The 19,121-nt window shown below is 27.9% G+C and overlaps 1 protein-coding gene across 1 annotated transcript in view; it reads right to left on the bottom strand.

Annotated features, from left to right (window-relative positions):
* Positions 1 to 19,121, bottom strand: part of LOC122858036 (plexin-A4) — a 110,565-nt gene that overhangs the window by 60,451 nt on the left and 30,993 nt on the right. Inside the window, exon 2 of the mRNA XM_044160662.1 lies at positions 13,312 to 14,606. Coding sequence (XP_044016597.1) covers positions 13,312 to 14,460 — 1,149 coding nt within the window. The 5' untranslated portion in view covers positions 14,461 to 14,606. The remainder of the gene's footprint in view (positions 1 to 13,311; positions 14,607 to 19,121) is intronic.

Raw genomic sequence — 19,121 nt, 5'->3', positions numbered from 1 at the left:
GATTTTTCTTTTAATTTTTTATACAATATATAAAATGGTGATCTATTGGTGAATGTCATGACGCATGTTTTAAAGTCATCTTTTTACATTAACCTGTATATTTTACGATTGAAATATTCTTTTATAAATCAGGTACAATGGCCTCTTCTATCACTCTGTTGTCTCTCATGAATTCATGATCGAAGACGTGGGAAAACACACAACTCTTTGCTGAGAATCCAAGCAACTTTCACGATTTTCATTCGACCTTGCCTCTTTTATATTCAGCCTTGCTTTGAATGCTTTGATTAGCATTCTAGATTTTTTATTATGATTCTTTTTTTTTTCATCATTTTTCAAATCTATTTTCTTTGTCCTATGGCTATATGCATAATACCCACACTTGATCCTTAGATCCATATCGACTACTACTTTTATGTGTTCTATTCAAATTGTTTCAAGCTAACATATATGAATATCAAAACGAGACAAATATGCGAAACAAAATGATAATAACATAGCTGGCTATTCACTATATATTTAATCATTTATTATTTCAAACTATTTTTCATACTAGTGTATATTTTTTTTATTTTTTATTTTCATTTTGAAAGTTTTCACTAAAGACTATTGTTCATATTTGACGACTAGTATATGACAGTCATCACTCGAGTTACACAATATTTTTTTGTGACATAATATACATGTATGTATCTATTTTTTTTTAATTAAAGAGTCATCATAAAATATGAGCTCCATGCATTTCAAACAATGTGTATATACTAAAACCACTGGCTGCGTTCAATTGGAACAATATGTCATCGCCAAATCAACCTATTCTATTGTTGTCTCACACATGACCCACATTGTCGAAATATTCAATAGAAAAATCAAAAAAATATATACATTTCAAATGAAAAAAAATAAAAATATGACAATCAGCAAAAGTTAAATAAATTTTCACTTCATTGAGTGTTATTAATTTTTCATTACTTGCACTCTGATGGATGGAATATTATGAGTTGACACTCGAATCAAAACTGTGCCACATGATTCATGTGCTGATTCATATAAATAATAATAAAAAAATGTGCAAAACAAAAGTGTACATTGAAAGAAAAAAAAAAAAAAAAACATTAACAGGTAGCAAAATTACATTGAAAGGTCATAAAACAAATGAAAGATTGAAATAAATAAATATGTAAGATTGCTGCAAATGATACAGCCAACCAAACACATTCAGGCACGTGCAAAGACATGAACAGTGTTTTATATTAAAAGAAAAAAAAACCCAAGGGATGGTAGGGGGGGGCAAAAAAAAAAGAGAGAGCAAAGATAAAAATAAGAGGTGAAAAGAATCAACGCATTTTATCTTCATGGCTCGCGCCCCAATCTAAAAAATTGCTTCAGGGCAAATCGAAATACACCAGATGTTGATCGTCATCGTCAAGACTCTTGGTTATAGAGTATGCTTCTATATTCTTATATTGTAAATATAATATTTATATATTATTATTATAATATTTCAATTTGAAAAATAAATAAAAAAAGTCTCTAGAAATTTCACAAGTGTTTTGTGAGCGTGGGCTCTCTCACATCAAATATATGAATGAATAAATAAATAAAGATAAGAAAATTGAGGGGAAAGCCATCACTTGGCAATTACAGTAAAATAAGAATAAGTTATGCCGATGTAAATAATATGCTATAAACGGATTAAGATAGATCTATCGAGGGAGTGATAGTGGCCTTGGGCCGTTTTAATATTATATTCAAATATATGGAACATTAAAAAATAATATTTACGAGCTGTCTTTCTACATGTTGTCATAATTTATTAAAAAAAAAAAAAAAATAGAAAACTTAAAGTGATTAAATTTTATAATAATAATAAAAATTTAATTTTTATAAAAGTAATAAAATAAATAGAAAATAAAAGTAATTTACTTTATGAAAAAAAGTTATAAATAATGGTTGGTATGATAATTATGTACGTATGTACTATGTTACAAGTGATTGTGTTAACATAATTGGTAAATAAAAGTCATGCAAAATGTACACAAAATGAATGACAGTAAAATTAGTCAATAAATAGAACAACACTATAAAATTTATGCTAGTAATATTTGCATGTATAAATTTAATTTAAAGACAAAGATAATAAAATTGGTGAAAAAAAATTGAAGACTATATGTATGATAAAGACAAGTGCAGTTGATGAAGAAGAAGAAGAAGAAAAAAATGCATCATGAACAGTATACGTTGTCTTGTGGGGTAAACAAAAAAAAAAAAAAAAATGTATATATACTGGTTGGTTGTGTACACTGTACATGTTATTCTGAACATAAATGTATGTACAGTGTAAATAATGTAGCTTGTGATACAACGATAAAGAAAGAGACAGACATGACACCAACAGATAGATAGACACACATAGAGAGAGAGAGAGAAAGAAATGAAAGAGTTATGGAGAAGGGAGGTTTTTGTCGTTGCGGGGTCTTCAAGAGATCGAGTCCCACGCGTTCTCAGACATTCCAGCTAGTAATTGCTGGCTGCCGGCTTCTATCTACTGCCGACATTAGCTTCTGAGAGTAGCATCTATTGCTAAAGCAATAGCTATACGTAACTATATTGCAAGACACAAATCTTATGCTTGTGCTGCTTCTACTACTATCACCATCATAGCTCACTGTATGCTGCACAGTGCACACACATGTCTACTTTACTAACACCTTTTTTTTCAACTGATGCCACAACCTATTCTATCTACAATATATATATACGTATATAAGATAACTTGCCCTATGCACCTCTCGATCTTTTTTTTTTTTTATTTATATCCTTGTCTCTCATCCTTTACATTTATGTTGCTCACTTTTGTGTGATTTTACCTACTTGTTTTCGTAACACGAGTCGTCTATGTGGTTTACCTTCTTCTCTTGTCTTTTTACTTGTTTTTTTTTTCCCCTTTTAGCTCATAGTATGCAGTCTCTAGCATTTTAGCATAGTATCCATATATTCACCTTCATCTCGACTACTTTATTGTTTTTCTTTGCACTGTGTACTATGGGATACTAGAGGTACATTTGGGAGGGGTAACGATCATGCAACTCGAGAGAAACATGAAACTTTTCCGACCACGAAAAACTATAGCATATATGCAACACTAGTACTATAGTTCAACTATATTTATCGATTAATTTGTTTATTTTCTTTTTTATAATAATATCATAATTTAGTTTTTAGTTTTGTTTTATTTGTATATAAAAATTACTCATATAAACTTTTGTGCATATATCAGAATTTTATTTTATTTTTTACGCCTTCATCATGTTTTTCTTGTAAACACGATGGAGTGAAGATAATGAGCGGATGCGCACGATAATACAAGACCTCAATGTGACGCAAAAATAAAAATATTATAATAATCAAGTAAATATATATTAAAATATATTATTTATTTATATTTTTTTTTCTTGCTTCAAAAGTATATGAATTTTGCAATTTGTTGAGCATAAGAGCGCAAGTAACAAAAAAAAAAAAGAAAAAAAACAGTAATGATGATGATAACAATAAAAGAAAAAAAAAGAATAAAACATAAAATCACACTTTGCCAAGCAGCAACAGCAGTAGTAGTAGTATATTACTATTGTCAAATACGAACAAAGAGGAATTCCCTTATTATATGTCTGGCGTACCTACTACTCTACTCTCTTGTAACTCGTGCGCGAATGACTAAATTGCGTCAGAGAGGTTATTTGCCACTCATCGTGAAAAATGACTGCTATTCAGTGTTTGGATGATAGTAGAGTATATAAACTGTGATTGTCACACAAAAAAAAAATAAAAAGAAAATAGAGCTTCGAATAAATGTAGACAATTAATTTTAATATAATTTTTTATTTTTCCATCTTTTAAATAATTCAAATAGCAATATCAAAAATTTATCATAATATATTTTTATTATCTATTTTACTTTAACCCAAAAACATTTAAGAATAATTTCTTAAAATTTACTTTCAGCATTGCTATCACTATTACGATTGCATGAATATTAATCAGTTTTTGGTGCATGGAGTTGAATTGGTTGTTCTGATTTGCCCACAAGATCCAACAAACTATTTTACCCAAGCGACCCGTTTCTATTCATAAGCCAGCTACTATATATATATTCTTATGTTAACAGTAAGAGACCCACTTTAGGATAAAACTTTATTTTCGATTATTATTTCCAATATCCGGTATTTCAACGATGAGCAACTATACACAATGCTGGATAATACAAAAGTTAAAAACTTTCATGATAGTTTCTATTCATAATTATAATTACAATATAAAGTTCAAGTATTTCAAGTGAACATAAACTTTAACACACTATATACATCATTTGCCAATGAATTACAATAGACTCTTTCATATAATTATTTAATTTTTTAGAAAATTTTATGTTAAATATAATTTCTCTTGATGCGAATTTTTTTAATAACATGTTTAATTTTTGAAATATATAATAAGCTATTAATTTCATGTGACAAAGTAGGATGATGCTTTGGGCTTATTGATAAATATGTCTGATGGTTATATTCAATCACATTAACACAAACAAAACATACGCATATATAGAAACATTAAATTGTATATATTAATGTTGCTATTTCATTTGTTTATACGTTGACACATATGAGCCACAGATGGAAATAGATTTTCTATGGTCAATGTAATGACGGTATGGTTATTTGATGAAAGCATACACCTTAAGCAAGCTTTGTACACCCTCAAGATTGAAATTGCCAATGCCAAATATCAACTAAACTTGCAATGACGTATGATCTATATCTATATTGTGTACATAGACTGCACGTATGTGTATAAAGGCATTTGTAATAATCAAGAACCCTCGAGGCAATTGTGTACAATCGATCAGTATTAACAAAATTATTTATTTGTAAAATAATAACAATATCGATCAATAATTAATTGATAAATCATAAATATGATAATTTAATTTTTTTAATATGATTTTTTTGCAAATTTGAGTTCAAGTAAATCAATTCTACTTGACTATCACAAACAAGGTGTTTACAAACATGCAATTTCTCGTGTGGTTTAATGTCAGCTACTATGCATTGGTTTTTGGGGGTAAATATATTTTGCTTGTATATGTTGATAATGTGCTATACAACATGGCTTGTTTAGGCTGCTTTTGACAGTGTATTGCATCTATTGCACGCAAGTATATGTTATTTACAATTGAGGCATAAGGGTTTGGAAGAAAAGCAGGAAGGCCACAACAAAAGCTGTACAAGTATACTATCACTATCACTATCACCAACTCATCATACACATAACAACAAGCAACAACCCCATCTACTTTCGTCTATCGACATCCTATCTAGTCACTCTCAACATACAAATACACATCCGCCCTGTTGCTTTTTTTTTTTTTCATTATTTTTATTTTTATCTCATGTCTTTGTATTCAATAGTCTTGAGTGTACCATCTCCATTTTTTTTTTTATTATACATCGCGTGATGTATATTTTCTACTGTGCATACTTGATTTTATATTTTTTACTGTAAAAATATGGATAAAAAAATTTTAACATCGAAGGGTGCGAAAATATCTTTATGGCATTAAATAAAAATATGGAGATAATTTTTATTTTTTTATTTTTACTATTATTGTTATTGATAAAATAAATAATAAAAAAAATTATATAGCGAATCACAGAATATACCGGGATAATAATCTTTAATGATTACGAAAAAAAAAAAAAATGAAAATGAATAAAATTGTTAGTAATGAAAAATTTGTGAATATTGATGAGAGAAAGATAGCAAGCTCAATCGGTGTGACTAATATTTCGCATGAAAGAAAAATGAATACTTCAATTGGGGGATGAAATTGTTGAAAAATAAAAAAAAAAAAGTCTCATTTAATCCTCAGGCGTTTCTCACGGTGCGCAGCTGAGAATTCGGAAATGGGTAAGATTGAAATTGAAAATTACCGGCGGGCATTGGCAGTGATAAAAATAAAAAAAATAAAAAAAAGAAAATGTATGGATGAAAAAAAGGACAAGACATTGCTTCAGGGATAAAATAAAAGCAGGGCACATTGTCACTTCAAGGAAAGAAAATTCTATGATTTAGATATATGAAAATTTTCGATACAGGAATTTATTATCAGTATAGATGTCGATATTTTTCGACAGGAAATTATAAGGCAGTTTTGCAGGAAATTTCATCTTGCTCACTATTCAAAGTGTCCTTCACTTGTACGATAATACATCTACATGTTAAAGATTTATTTTGAAAATTTAAAAATTCATAAAACACCTCAAAATAATAACAAAAAAATGATTGATATTTTTTAAATTTATCGGGCAATTAGAACAGCTGAATTATAAAAAAAAATGAAGCATAAATATATTCAAATAAACTAAATAATTATTTGAATAATAAATCTTGTAAATTAATTAAATTAAAATAATTATTTATTATGAGCTATATAATACGATTGATTATTAACTCAACATTTAATTTTATATTTGATGAAAGCCTGATTAAATTGTATAATCCCATGTTTTTGATAAATACACAAATTAATTTGATTTTCATATTAATAAAACCTATACACATATTACGTTCACAAAATGAATGCTTTCAACCTTGATAAAAAACCACCGCAAAGGTTCAATTCACGAATCATGCTCAACAGCAAAAAAATAACCACCATCACCATTCATTTATATATACGCATACACGCATATGCAGTTGTATGTAATTAGATTTGAAAGTTGAAATAACATGATGGCTGGATTATGTGGTAGTACAGTACTATCACAAGCTTCCACAAATTAAAAAAAGAAAAATTAATATACATGATAAAATAAAAAAAGTATATGTAGTCTAATAGAAATATATTTATACCAATACTATGATAAACGTATGGAAAATCGAGAGAAGATAAAATAGACACGTACATGATGCAAAACTATGCTAATCAAACCGTAATACGCTTAATTCGAGATTGACCACTATTTGCCCAATGAGCTTTCCTACAAATTACCATCACATCGTTTAACAACGAAATATTCCAGTTCATTCATGAATAAATAATTATAACTAAGCTTGTAAAACATTAAGCTCAAGTCAATTAAACTTTACAGAGAATATAAAAAAGTACAAGAAAAGATTTTTCAAGAAGAAATAAAATAAAAAAAAAAAAATATAAAGATAAAATAAATTAACAAAAGTTTAATTACTACAAGAGATTATCGTCTATATAGATTGATTATCCATAATAATAATGAATATAGATAATATAAAATTTATCAAAGAAAAAAAAAGAAGAAGAAATATTTAATTTGCATTGAATTTACTAACAAAGTTCATTGTAATTGTACATTGAACCGAATTAAAATTAAAAACACAAGCAATAATAATAATATTATTTTAATCAATATACCATTGAATTTAATTATTGTATTATTTTTTAATTTACATAAATATATCTATTTTATATTGAGGACAAAAATCAATTGATTACAAAACAATATTGGTACAAATGAAGTCAAAAATTTATTCAAGTGAATATAACTTGTCCCATTGAAGACACACAAATTGTGTTATCAAAGATTTCTCATCAAATAATTCAAATGACTTTGGTTCTTGTATAAGAGTCGTTAACTGTACATACTTGTGATTGTAAAGAAAATATATATGTATAGATGACTGCAACAAAATGACTGTTAACTATTGCTATATCCAAGCTAAAGTTAATTCATGATAGTAATAAGAATTTAAAGGGATGAGACACACACGAGAGACATTGCAAGAGAATACTTGTGAATCCTATCCGTCATCTATTTCACAATATTTCCGGCCTGTTGCATTCATCCGTCTGTTAACTTGAATTATCATCATCGAGACTGTCTTGTTGTCAGTATATACAGCTTTATGCCACCCACCCAACCACCCATCCGACTATTCTCTCCTCTTTCTCCATCATCATATCTTTCTTTCTCAATTTATATATCACTCATTCCACTTTGTATTGGCTGATTATAATAGAGAGAACACTGGGGGGTTATTGCAGTGCTTTTAGATTATCACCCTTCAAATCCAAACACACATACACATGCACACAAAATAATTGAAGCTTTAATCAGTAAAATTATTGTCAAATTATTGCAACACAAGTGTTTTATGTTGACTAAAAATTTATTTAATTATACCTGTATGCCTACATAAATTTTTAATTTACGTTATTAATTTTATAAAACTATTAAAACGAGTTATAAGGTTTAAAAAAAAATATATATTATGAGGAATAAATGTCTCTCAACTGGTAACCCAATAGCCTGATGTAGTCTGTTAAAAAATGCAAAACATGTTTTAATATTTTTTTTTTTATTTTCAAATCACTTTTCATCTACAAGCTGGAGATTATTTTTTGCAAGATATATAATTTCACGATAAGTATTCTATTAAACGAAAAAAAAAAAAAAAAATTAAATTTTAAAAGGATCATTTTTAGCATCCATTTATGGTGATTATAATTTTTTTTTTTTTTTTAAATATGTTTTAATATCTTTGATATTACATATACATTTTATAATTTAGATTAATATAATGATGATAAAAAATAGTAAAGAGCTTTTTATACTATACATATATGTAAGAGAAAATTTTAATTTCAAACTTTAAGCTTTTTATGATACATAGAAGGGTAAATTTAGTAAATGTATTTGTGTAATTATTATTTAATGCCAAACAAAATTAAGAGTAATATTTTTACGGAGAGAAATTTTGTAAATAATAATAATAAATTTTGGTAAATTGATTTATGAAAAGGAAGCATTAGTAATGCACTCATCACAATACACAAATGTATGGATATATTATTTTTTATTTATTTATTTTTTTACCTTTGTCAATGATGGAGAAAATATTATTTTTTAGCCAGTCTAACTTGATGTTGCAAAGCAAAGCATATATACCAACCCCCAGGGTTATCGTCATGGCAACCCGTCAATGCGTAAAAAATCATATTTACTTTTCAAGACTCAATTCTTCATAAACATAAAAGAGATAATGTGTAAATATGAAAAAGAAAACAAAAAAAAAAATAACAATATATAATAACAACGATAATAGAGTAAAATACTAAATGTACAAGATAAATAAATGAGATAGAATAGTCTGGTAGAAATATGAAACAGCATTGAAAGATTTGAAGGCATAAAGGTAAAAAAAAAAAAAATAATATTTCGAGGACAATGGAAAGTCTTGAATTGGCAAAAGCCCACCCACACTGTGTCCCACAAATGCGTACATAAAAAAATAATAAAGATAAAAAAAAATTAAACAATATATTTATGAAAATTGAAAGACATGTTGTTACGATTATTTCCAAAGGGCAATATGAAAGTAAGACGTATACGGGGGCGTTTAGATTTTTATAAAAAACTAGCTCACAAACTCTCACAAAAAATAGTATATAACAACAACAATCATGATCAATGGCAACAACACACACACCCTATCCTAGTTGCAGTATGTTTAATGAAAAAAAAAAAAAAGAAAATTTCAATATCTAGTCAGTTGCAATGATCACAATTGTTACTGGCAGACTGGAAATAACATGAGACCCTAGTACAACTATATTTATATCTATAAAAATTTATCAAACTTTAAATTCAAAGAATATATTGATTTTTATTTTGAATTTTTAATAAAGTATTTCCATAAATTTCATTATCATTTGCAAAAATATATTTGTACTATTTTGTCTTGTTTATTATTATTATTAAATATATAAATTTTTTTTTTTTTAGAGTCTACTTTATTATAATATATTCAACATACAAAACAAAACTCGTTTAGACCATCCACAAGTCTATGTCATTTCCAGCTGGTACCATGAGCATATTATTCTTGCTTAACAAACTCCATATACAAGAATAAATAAATTTAAAAAAAATTATTTTAAATAACCACTCCCTTTATGTACCACAATTTTATTTAAAAAGTTTTATCATCTTATCATTAAAATAATGATATAAAGATATATATTAAATTTTCTTATTTTAAAGAAAAGTCTAATTTGAAAATCTGAACTTAGCAGTTTGTCAAGTGTGTGGCTGCATAGTTGGTTTTTTTTTAATTTTTCTTTTATCTATTTGAAACTTTTTTAATTGCATGGTTTTACTGATGTTGAAAAAAAAGAAGGGGAAGTATCTTATGGGCGTGCAAACGGTCGCTCTCGTACCACTATCACAAAACCATCCAATTTGTACAAATCACATTTCCCTCAATCACGTGACGCTAAAATTCAACGATTAAACCAATTTTTTTTTTCATTTTTCAATTTATAATTATTGTCAATGAGAACTAGAATAAATAACACTTATTTTTTAGCAAAAAAATAATAATAAATATAGTAATAATTAAATGGCAAAGTGTGCAAACAATTGCTAGTAGAAAAAAAAAAAAAAAATGAAAATGTCAAAGCTGAAGCAGATGGTGTCAAGTGCCTCTGGATATATCCGCTCAACCGAAACAACCAATTTTCATGGTCCAAACAAGCCTGTTCTATGAGCTTCCTAGACTGTTTTTTTTTTTTTTTTTTTTTTTATCATATCAAACTTCATAAAATCTTTATTATTATTTTTTACTTTTTAAATATACTTTTGATGATATAATTTCAGTCCAATTTAATTTTCTTTATTTGCATTTATTTTCTTATTCATCTTCTTTGGCATCTTTTTTATAAATGTAAGAAGAGGAATAAAAAAAAAAACGACAAGTACTCTTGAGACTCTGATCGTTAGCTTCGGGTGCAGGAGAGACTCAAACGTCGATAAAGCGAGCCAACGACGATCGGGGTTAAACGCACGCGCATCGACCTTGATGGAATAAACTTATAGTTCCGTATTTAATATATAAACTCGACATCGACATTAATAATTATTACAAAATAAAATATATACATAAAAAAATAAAAATAATCATTGTAATAATCATGAAAATATAAAAATATATAATTGAAAATATTGTACAAAATTATTGAATGTATACATGGTGATTCCATTTGGTGTAATCGAGTCTGGCTTCCTGCCAGTAATGTCGTTTTTTTTTTCTGACTCATATTAACAAGATAAACATGCAAGCCAATTGAACAGATAAAAACAAACAACCACCAGACACCAAAAGACAAAAATATTATTTATTTTTAAAAAATGATAATTTTATCATCATTAAAATTGTAATTTTAATTATTATTTATAATTAATGCAACAAAGAGAATTTATCGATGATAGAATATCTAAATTTTCAAACAAACTTAATTTTCGATATTGTGTGTGTGTGTTTTCATGAAATAATCTCGAGTAAAAGCTGTTTGTCGTGATGAAAATTAATCAACTTATCGCACGAGAGATAAAATTTTGTCTCTATAGAGTATACAGAATACATGAACTTGTTATTCACACACCGTGTCAAAGAAAAAGACGATGCGACTATAACAAAGATTTTTCACAAGTTAGATGAAAAAAAAAAAAAAAAGTAAATAGATTTTTTTTTTTTTAACCAGTATATATTTTTTGCTGAAGGCATCATTCGCGCTTGTTTGGTGATAAATGAAAACTCAGTGGCGCAATGTGAGTATAAATAATAAAATATCTCGTTTACAGTTAAGCTTGGTAGGTTCATTTCCCGAGGGTATGTTTTGTGTTTGGTGATGGTTATGGCGCTTTCAGTTGGCCCAACGATTTTAATATATTTATTATTAATTCAAGCTAATTTTAATGGATGCGTTATAAACATAATTATAAAAAATGAAAAAAAAAAAGGAAATTAATATTATTGAAGAATGAATTTTAAATTATTTATATTTTCAGATAAAATAAATGCATAGAGAGAGAGATGGATCAGGTATTTATTTTATATTAATTGCCGAAAGAAATAAAAAAATATAAAATGCAATTGTAATGTGCAATAAATATGCGAGTCGATATAAACATCCTATAATTCCACATCGATAACCCAAACGACCGACACAAAATTCAAGCGTCATCGGAGCCGTTGCCATGGTCACATTACTAATTGGAACTAATCGGTCGTCAGATTTATATTTTATTATTTTTTGTTTCTACTATTTTTATTTTTATTATTTTTGTTATATTTCATTTGGTTTTATTTATCAATATCGCATATATTTATTATTGGCTTTTTAAACTTTTTCATTACAATTAAAAATTGTATTTACTCATTGAATTTTTTTATATTATTAAAAATATATCTCAACTTGTATTTCATTGGCTTAAATTACCAACAACAATAACTAGAAAATAAACCATAAAAAAACCGTCAATAAATTGCTTTTCTCGAATTTCTCATTTTGAAAATAGAAATGGTATACTCAGATCACTTAAGCAGTTCACAGAAAAAAAAAAAAAAAAAAAATCCAGCACGAGTAAAGTGTAAAGAAAAAAGAGGAAAATAAAAAATAAAAAAAAAAATGATAATAATAGAGCAAATAGGATAAAAACAGGAAGAAAAGCACAAAAGGTATTTGTGTAATAAGGCAGCTATCCCCTCAACAAATACACATGGTTTTATTATCTTTTTTTATTTTTATTTTTTTCCTACAATACGTCTTATCTACCCTAAAGATTATTTTTCCGCAAAGCAGGTGATTTCTCAAAGACCATAAAAATCTATCTCATTTAAAGCAATAACAATATGAATAATGTTTATTAATTTTTTTCTTTTTTTTTATTCACAACATAAGAATAAAAAAAAATCTAATTTTTCGTCATTGTTATAATTAAATAAACAGAAAGAAAATGAGTGTGTTAATTGACAAGGTCGTCATCAAGGTGTAATGTATTTATCTCAATCCGGATAATTGCTATTTGTTACAGTCAAGGCCACAAAAATAACCAATAAACAATTATAGCTGATGATGAATCATATGACTCAAATGACTGTTGAGAGAAAATGGCATGGCAAAAAGCAAATAGTTATTGTTTGTGTATAATGAATATGAGACTGTGAATATAACGGTAAACGGAAGACATTGATGGTGATATATCGACTAGTTGCCAATTGATTATAGACTCTTAATGGACAACAACAACAAGGATAAATTGAAAATTCTCTTGTGCTAATTTACTTGAAAATTACCTTCTATATATAATTCATGTTTTAACTAGCTGTGAAATTAAATAAATCTGTTGTTGATGTCTACAACACCAAGGACAAATACTAATAATATTTTTCTATTAAATTATATGTACATATGTAAATATTGTAATATTGACTCACCGTTAGGACGCACTTGTGACTTGGTGAAATAAATTCAAGACCACGATCACCATCACCACTAAAACATTTTTGTATATTTCTCATGAATTTTCTTCGTATACTTTTAAGTGTATACACACAAAGTGCTGAATGATTACTTGGACGTGGACTTGTTGATAAATCACTTTCAGCAAATACAGCATATAGTACATCATCTTGTGCTGTTATACCAAGTGCACCAGCCAAAACAGAACCAGCTTTACCAACATATGCTGCTTGTACAAGATTATAATTTTTACCTTCATTTTTACATTCAACTGGAATTTCTGTATATGAATAATAATGCATATCATCTTGACATAATCTAACAAGTTTAGATATGTAATTTGTTGCTTCAGTATTTTTTAATTGTGTTGTAAAAAAATAACTAAAACCTTCACTACTAAAACCATATACATAATTAATTGGATATCTTTCTCTTGATAATGAATTAACATATATTCTTGTACCAGTTGTAACAGCTGATTCAGCAATATTTAACATTTTTTCTTTGTCAAGTGAACGTGAACTAACTGCTGGTACTTCTGATCTGTATGGTGAATTACCAGTATATGTTACACCAACATACATAACTTGTGATACTGGTGGATTTGGTGGTCCTGGTGCAATAAATGCAACAGTTGATGCTGTACCATTATTAGCAACAACAGCTTCTCTAACTGTTTGTACAATATTTGTTATATTGTGTAAATTTCTAACATCACAAGTACCCTGATATAAACTATTACATGATATTAATCTTGTTGTTGTATAATCAATGACAAGTGCTTTATTAACACTATCAACTAATTTTTTTTCAGTTTCACTTGGACAATCTAAACTTGAACATGCAAGTGCATCTTCTTGTGGTCCAGTTTTAACATTAACAACTAATCCTAAATCTGGTGAAAATTGATATAGTCGATTAACAGCACCAACATAAACTCTACCAGTATTTTTATCAACAACTAAATGATTCATACGTTGTACTTCTTTATCATAATATTGATGTACAATATCTGATGATGTTGTTCCATATGCATTATTAATTGTTTGTAATATTATTAAATATATAAATAATAATTTAAGGAGCGGCGGCAGCTGCCGAAACAATAATTTATAACCCCTCATATTTAGCTAGCTATCTCGCCGTCTCCTTGGTCCCGGTAACCGCGGCACGATCACCTAAGCTATCTTGCTATTCTACGGGACGGGATTTTTCCCGTCCCCACCTCCACAACTTGACACTGGTTACGTTTTCTGTCCAACTCGTTCACCTGAAACAAATTCAAAATTGACTTTATTAAAATAACTGTTTGCAAATTCAATACAATCAAAAATATATGTATATTTTTTTTTTTTTTTTTAAATTCATGTACACCAAGATGATGATAATAATATCAATTGTTTTTTATTGTTGCTGTTGTTGTTGTTGTTATTATTGTGCACGTATAGACTTAACGAGAAAATACTGGGTGGTGCAAGTTCGTGTGAGCATGTTTAACTAACGAAGTCTTTTTCCTACCAAGCAACTTGAAGAAATAGAAAAAATAGAAATAAAAAAAAAAACTACATATATATATAAAGGATCAATATAGGGAGTTTGGATTGATTTTACTTGGGTCCTTTATCTTATAAACAACACTCCTTATTTTCTTGACTACGTGGTAGGTAGAAATTCTACAAACTGACCATACAAAACCTTTTGGACTTTTATACTGTCCTCTTGGTTAGATCAACCAACTCTGATACGCTTATTTGTTTCGAGTTGCAGACGAGAATACCAGACCTGATGGACAGTTCAACAAAAATATTGCACTAACGAAGTCTTTATTTTTTTTATTTCTTTGCATATATTTTTTACAAATTGTTTTTTTCGTTTTATTTTATTCTTTTTCATTTCGTTTTATTATCATTTATTGTTGAGGTCATCAATAAATTGGCAAGTCTTGGAAAATAAAAAAAAGTTTTTTCGTTAACTTGGAATATAGTTTTACGACACTAAGAGTATATTATAAATATAAAAAAGTCTGATGCGTATATATACATAAAATATACACACAAAGTCAGCAAATATACACAGTACATTCGCGGAGGTCTTGCTCTCTCTCTCTCTTTTTCCATCTTTTTTACAATCATCACGAACAAAACACACACCGAAAAAGGAAGCGGAAGGATGGTAAAGATGGGAACAGAATGCCAAAAGAAGCAAGTAATAATAATAATCATAATCATAAAAAATAAATTGAAAAAAATAATAAAAAAAAAGTTAAAGCTATATGGCGATTTATTGACATGGTACCAGCTGGTTTTCCTAGCTTGTCTGCAAAATATTTTATTTCTCTTAGTAAAATGAAACGCACAGGTTTATATGAGGTTTCCCCAATGAACGCACTTGCAATGATGAAGATCACTGCTAAAACCCAGGAGAGACAGAGATAGAAAGAGAGCGAGAAAAAAAAATAGGAACTTTGTCGAGTAAGACAAGTCAAAATGATCCTCTGGATTTTTTCTTATGGGAAATAACTTTGTCCTCGTAGTTACTCGTTTTTTATTTTTTCATTTCATTTCAGTTTCTCTGTCTCATTTTGAGCTCGAAGCAATCAGTTACGAAGACTTCCACGTGCACCTGGTATTTGTAACAAAAGCGTCATACCCGATTCTCAACATTTTTACTTATTTTTTTTATTCCCTTCTGACATTTTTCCATTTTTTTTTTTTTTTTTTCATTTAATGTTTAACAGATACGTGATGTTGAGTTTTTTTTTAAAATGAAAAATATTTTTTATTTATTATTGTAGTCTCTTGAGAGCCAGAAAGAATGCAGTAAATATACAGGGATGGGTAAGAAAAGTGGATCATTAATACAATCATGTGTATGATATATGTAAACACACACACACACACACGCTGTGTGTATATAATAATAATCGTAGCCCGGAACAAATTTTTTTGCAATGAAAAATAAAATAATAAAGTTGAAAAAAAAAAAATTAAATAATAATGTGCACACTGTACACTGAGTTTTATATGTATCCACATAAGCCACGAGTCGTGATTCAACTTGGACCGCGAAGTTAGCAATTCGCGGGGCACGATGATGATGATGATGATGAAAAGAAGTAAGAAAGCAAACTCAAGGAGGGAGGTCTTTTACCTTGTAGGTCCTTTGAATGAGAAAAAAGATAGAGAAAATTCTACCAAGACTATCAAGATTACACACGTGGTGCAGATTAATGCCAACTAACTATATTGTTTTTTCTTTCTCATTAAATTATCATCATTTTATTTTAAATATATTGAGTAATTGATGGAATTAATGCTAAATAAAAGTCACCTCAACAAACGAAAATTATTAATTTCATTTGAAAAATAAATAATCCTTCCACTGACCCATTTAAGAGATAAATAAAAGAGGAAAAAAAAACAAGACCACATTGTATAAATACATAAATATAAATTAGCAAAACAAAGAAAAGAAATAAAAAAAAATATATACGTATTCCAAGTCACGGACGTGAATATTCGGTGGGATACAAGCACGCACGAAAGTTTTCACTCGAGTACGAGGTTGGAATTTAAATGGGTGTCGGTCAGTCAAGCGCTCAACGATGTCCAGTGTCCATCCAAAAGAGGGTCAAAGGTAAAGAGAAAGACAAAAAAAAAAAAAACTATACATACACAAATAAAATGAAGAATATCTTCCTTGAAAGTAGCAAAAAAAGAGACTGTATATAAAATGAAAAGAAATAAAAAATATTTGGAAAAGAAAAACTAGAGATTCAAAGTAACCAATGTGATTGGCAAGAAAAGTTGAATTAAGATTATACTAGTGTGTGTATATATAAATGGTAAATGTAAAAATAAAAAATCAGGAAATGAAAAACATTAGCAAAAAAATAAATATCAAGTAAAACAACATTGGGGCTGAAGAAAATTCTCAGGACGTTGAATAAAAAGAAATAAAACAAAAGGAAAAAAAAAATTAATATATACAGCTGGTTTACTAGTTTAGTATTAAAATAAATAATTTAAAAAATAAAAAAAGTTAATGAAAAGCCAAGAATAGTTAAATTAAATCATTAATATCTTTAAGAGCTCGTAACATAACCTCCAAAGACATTGTTGTTGTTGTTGTTGTTACTTTGTAAGGTATTATACTTGAAGTTCTAACCACAATTTCGTGTCTTATATATATGAGTACTGCGATATAATAATAATGACCATGTAATATCCCCATCACATGAAAATATATATGCTAATATATCATGATAAAAAAAATATATATATAAGTTTACTGCTAGACAAGAAAATTTTCCTCTCTTTACTTTTAAAATAAAAAAAAAAAAAAAATTTCCATCTTTATCAAGCTTTTCCCTCAATTCATAAATTTATCGTTTTCAATTTTTCACTTCATTTTTTTTATATTTTATTTTTATAATAAATATTTTTTATCCAGAAGTCTCTCTTGCTCTGCTTTAATCTCCTTATTTAGAGCTTCGCGCGAAGATTAACCGTATCGTCTGCAAAGCACGGCCAGACTATATCTCCAACCGGTTATCCTGGCCCTTTTTTTTATTTTTTTTCTTCACGTTTTCATTATATATATATTTTTTTTTTTATTAGTTCAACCCGGTCCTTACCCAAGAAACAGCTCATCCATACTCTTATCTTCTGGAAAAACGCGTATATATACAAAACATTGCTTTATTTTTCCAGATGTGAACTACATGAAACACCTTTTTCTATAAACAAGAATTGTTGGATTTTAAAAGCTATACGGAAATTATAAACCGTAAAGCCAAAAGCGTGAGTCAGACTTATTTAATAAAGTTTTTTTTTATTTTTTTTTTCATTCATCCATACTATTTGTTTTATATCTACATGACAAAGTTAGCTAGCTAGCTTGTATATTAATTTTTTTGTCTATTTAAATTTTTTTTTCAACTATAAATTTTTTCATTTTATTATGTTTTTTTTTTAAATTTTTAACTCAACATCAAGAAAATTTAATTTACCTCTAATTTCCCATCTGCCTGTTTCATGTATATTTATAGTAAAAAGTAAAAGAAAAAACTAATTTTTTAATATAAAATTTTTGACAGAGATTGAAAGATTCTCTGTATACTTGCTACAAATTTAATTATTATATTTAAAATAGTAAAAAAATTATTTTCAAAATTATATATATACCGTTTGATAAAGAATTTATTTTGATAAATTAAAAAAAAATATAGGCATTTGTGTAGAACGCGTGCAGTGAAGCACGTCGAGAGATTTACCCAGCGTGTTTTGTGCAAGCGCATATATATACGTGTACACATTCGTTCGTGACAGAGATAAAGGGGTCTCCCTTTTTTATTTTTTTTTTCAACGTTAGTATACTTCCTCCTCTAAAGCCTCTCACAATCAACCTTACCAATTCAACAATCTTTCTTATCCTTAACTTGAATTGCCGCGAAAGCACTCACAATGTTTTTCTAACTCAGCACGTTGAATTCCATCACGAGAGTCACTTGCCGAGTATGGTTATACCATAATAAGGACAACACAGACAATTCAAACAAGAGACTCAAGAAAACAGAAAAGATATCTCAACGTGGAAAATTATTATACAACACTGCTGTTGTTGATGTTAATGTTATTATTATATATATATGGCTATGACCACTGTGCAGCCGTTTAACATTTGCGTCGCATCCATGGTCTTTACCTTGACTACGCGTATATATTACACTACATATATAAATAATAATAAAAAAAAAAATTAAAAAATTATACCAGAAGCAACC

The sequence above is a fragment of the Aphidius gifuensis genome, linkage group LG5, assembly GCF_014905175.1.
Source record: "Aphidius gifuensis isolate YNYX2018 linkage group LG5, ASM1490517v1, whole genome shotgun sequence".
Taxonomy (NCBI): Eukaryota; Metazoa; Arthropoda; class Insecta; order Hymenoptera; family Braconidae; genus Aphidius; species Aphidius gifuensis.
This window is presented reverse-complemented; position numbering and strand designations above follow the sequence as displayed.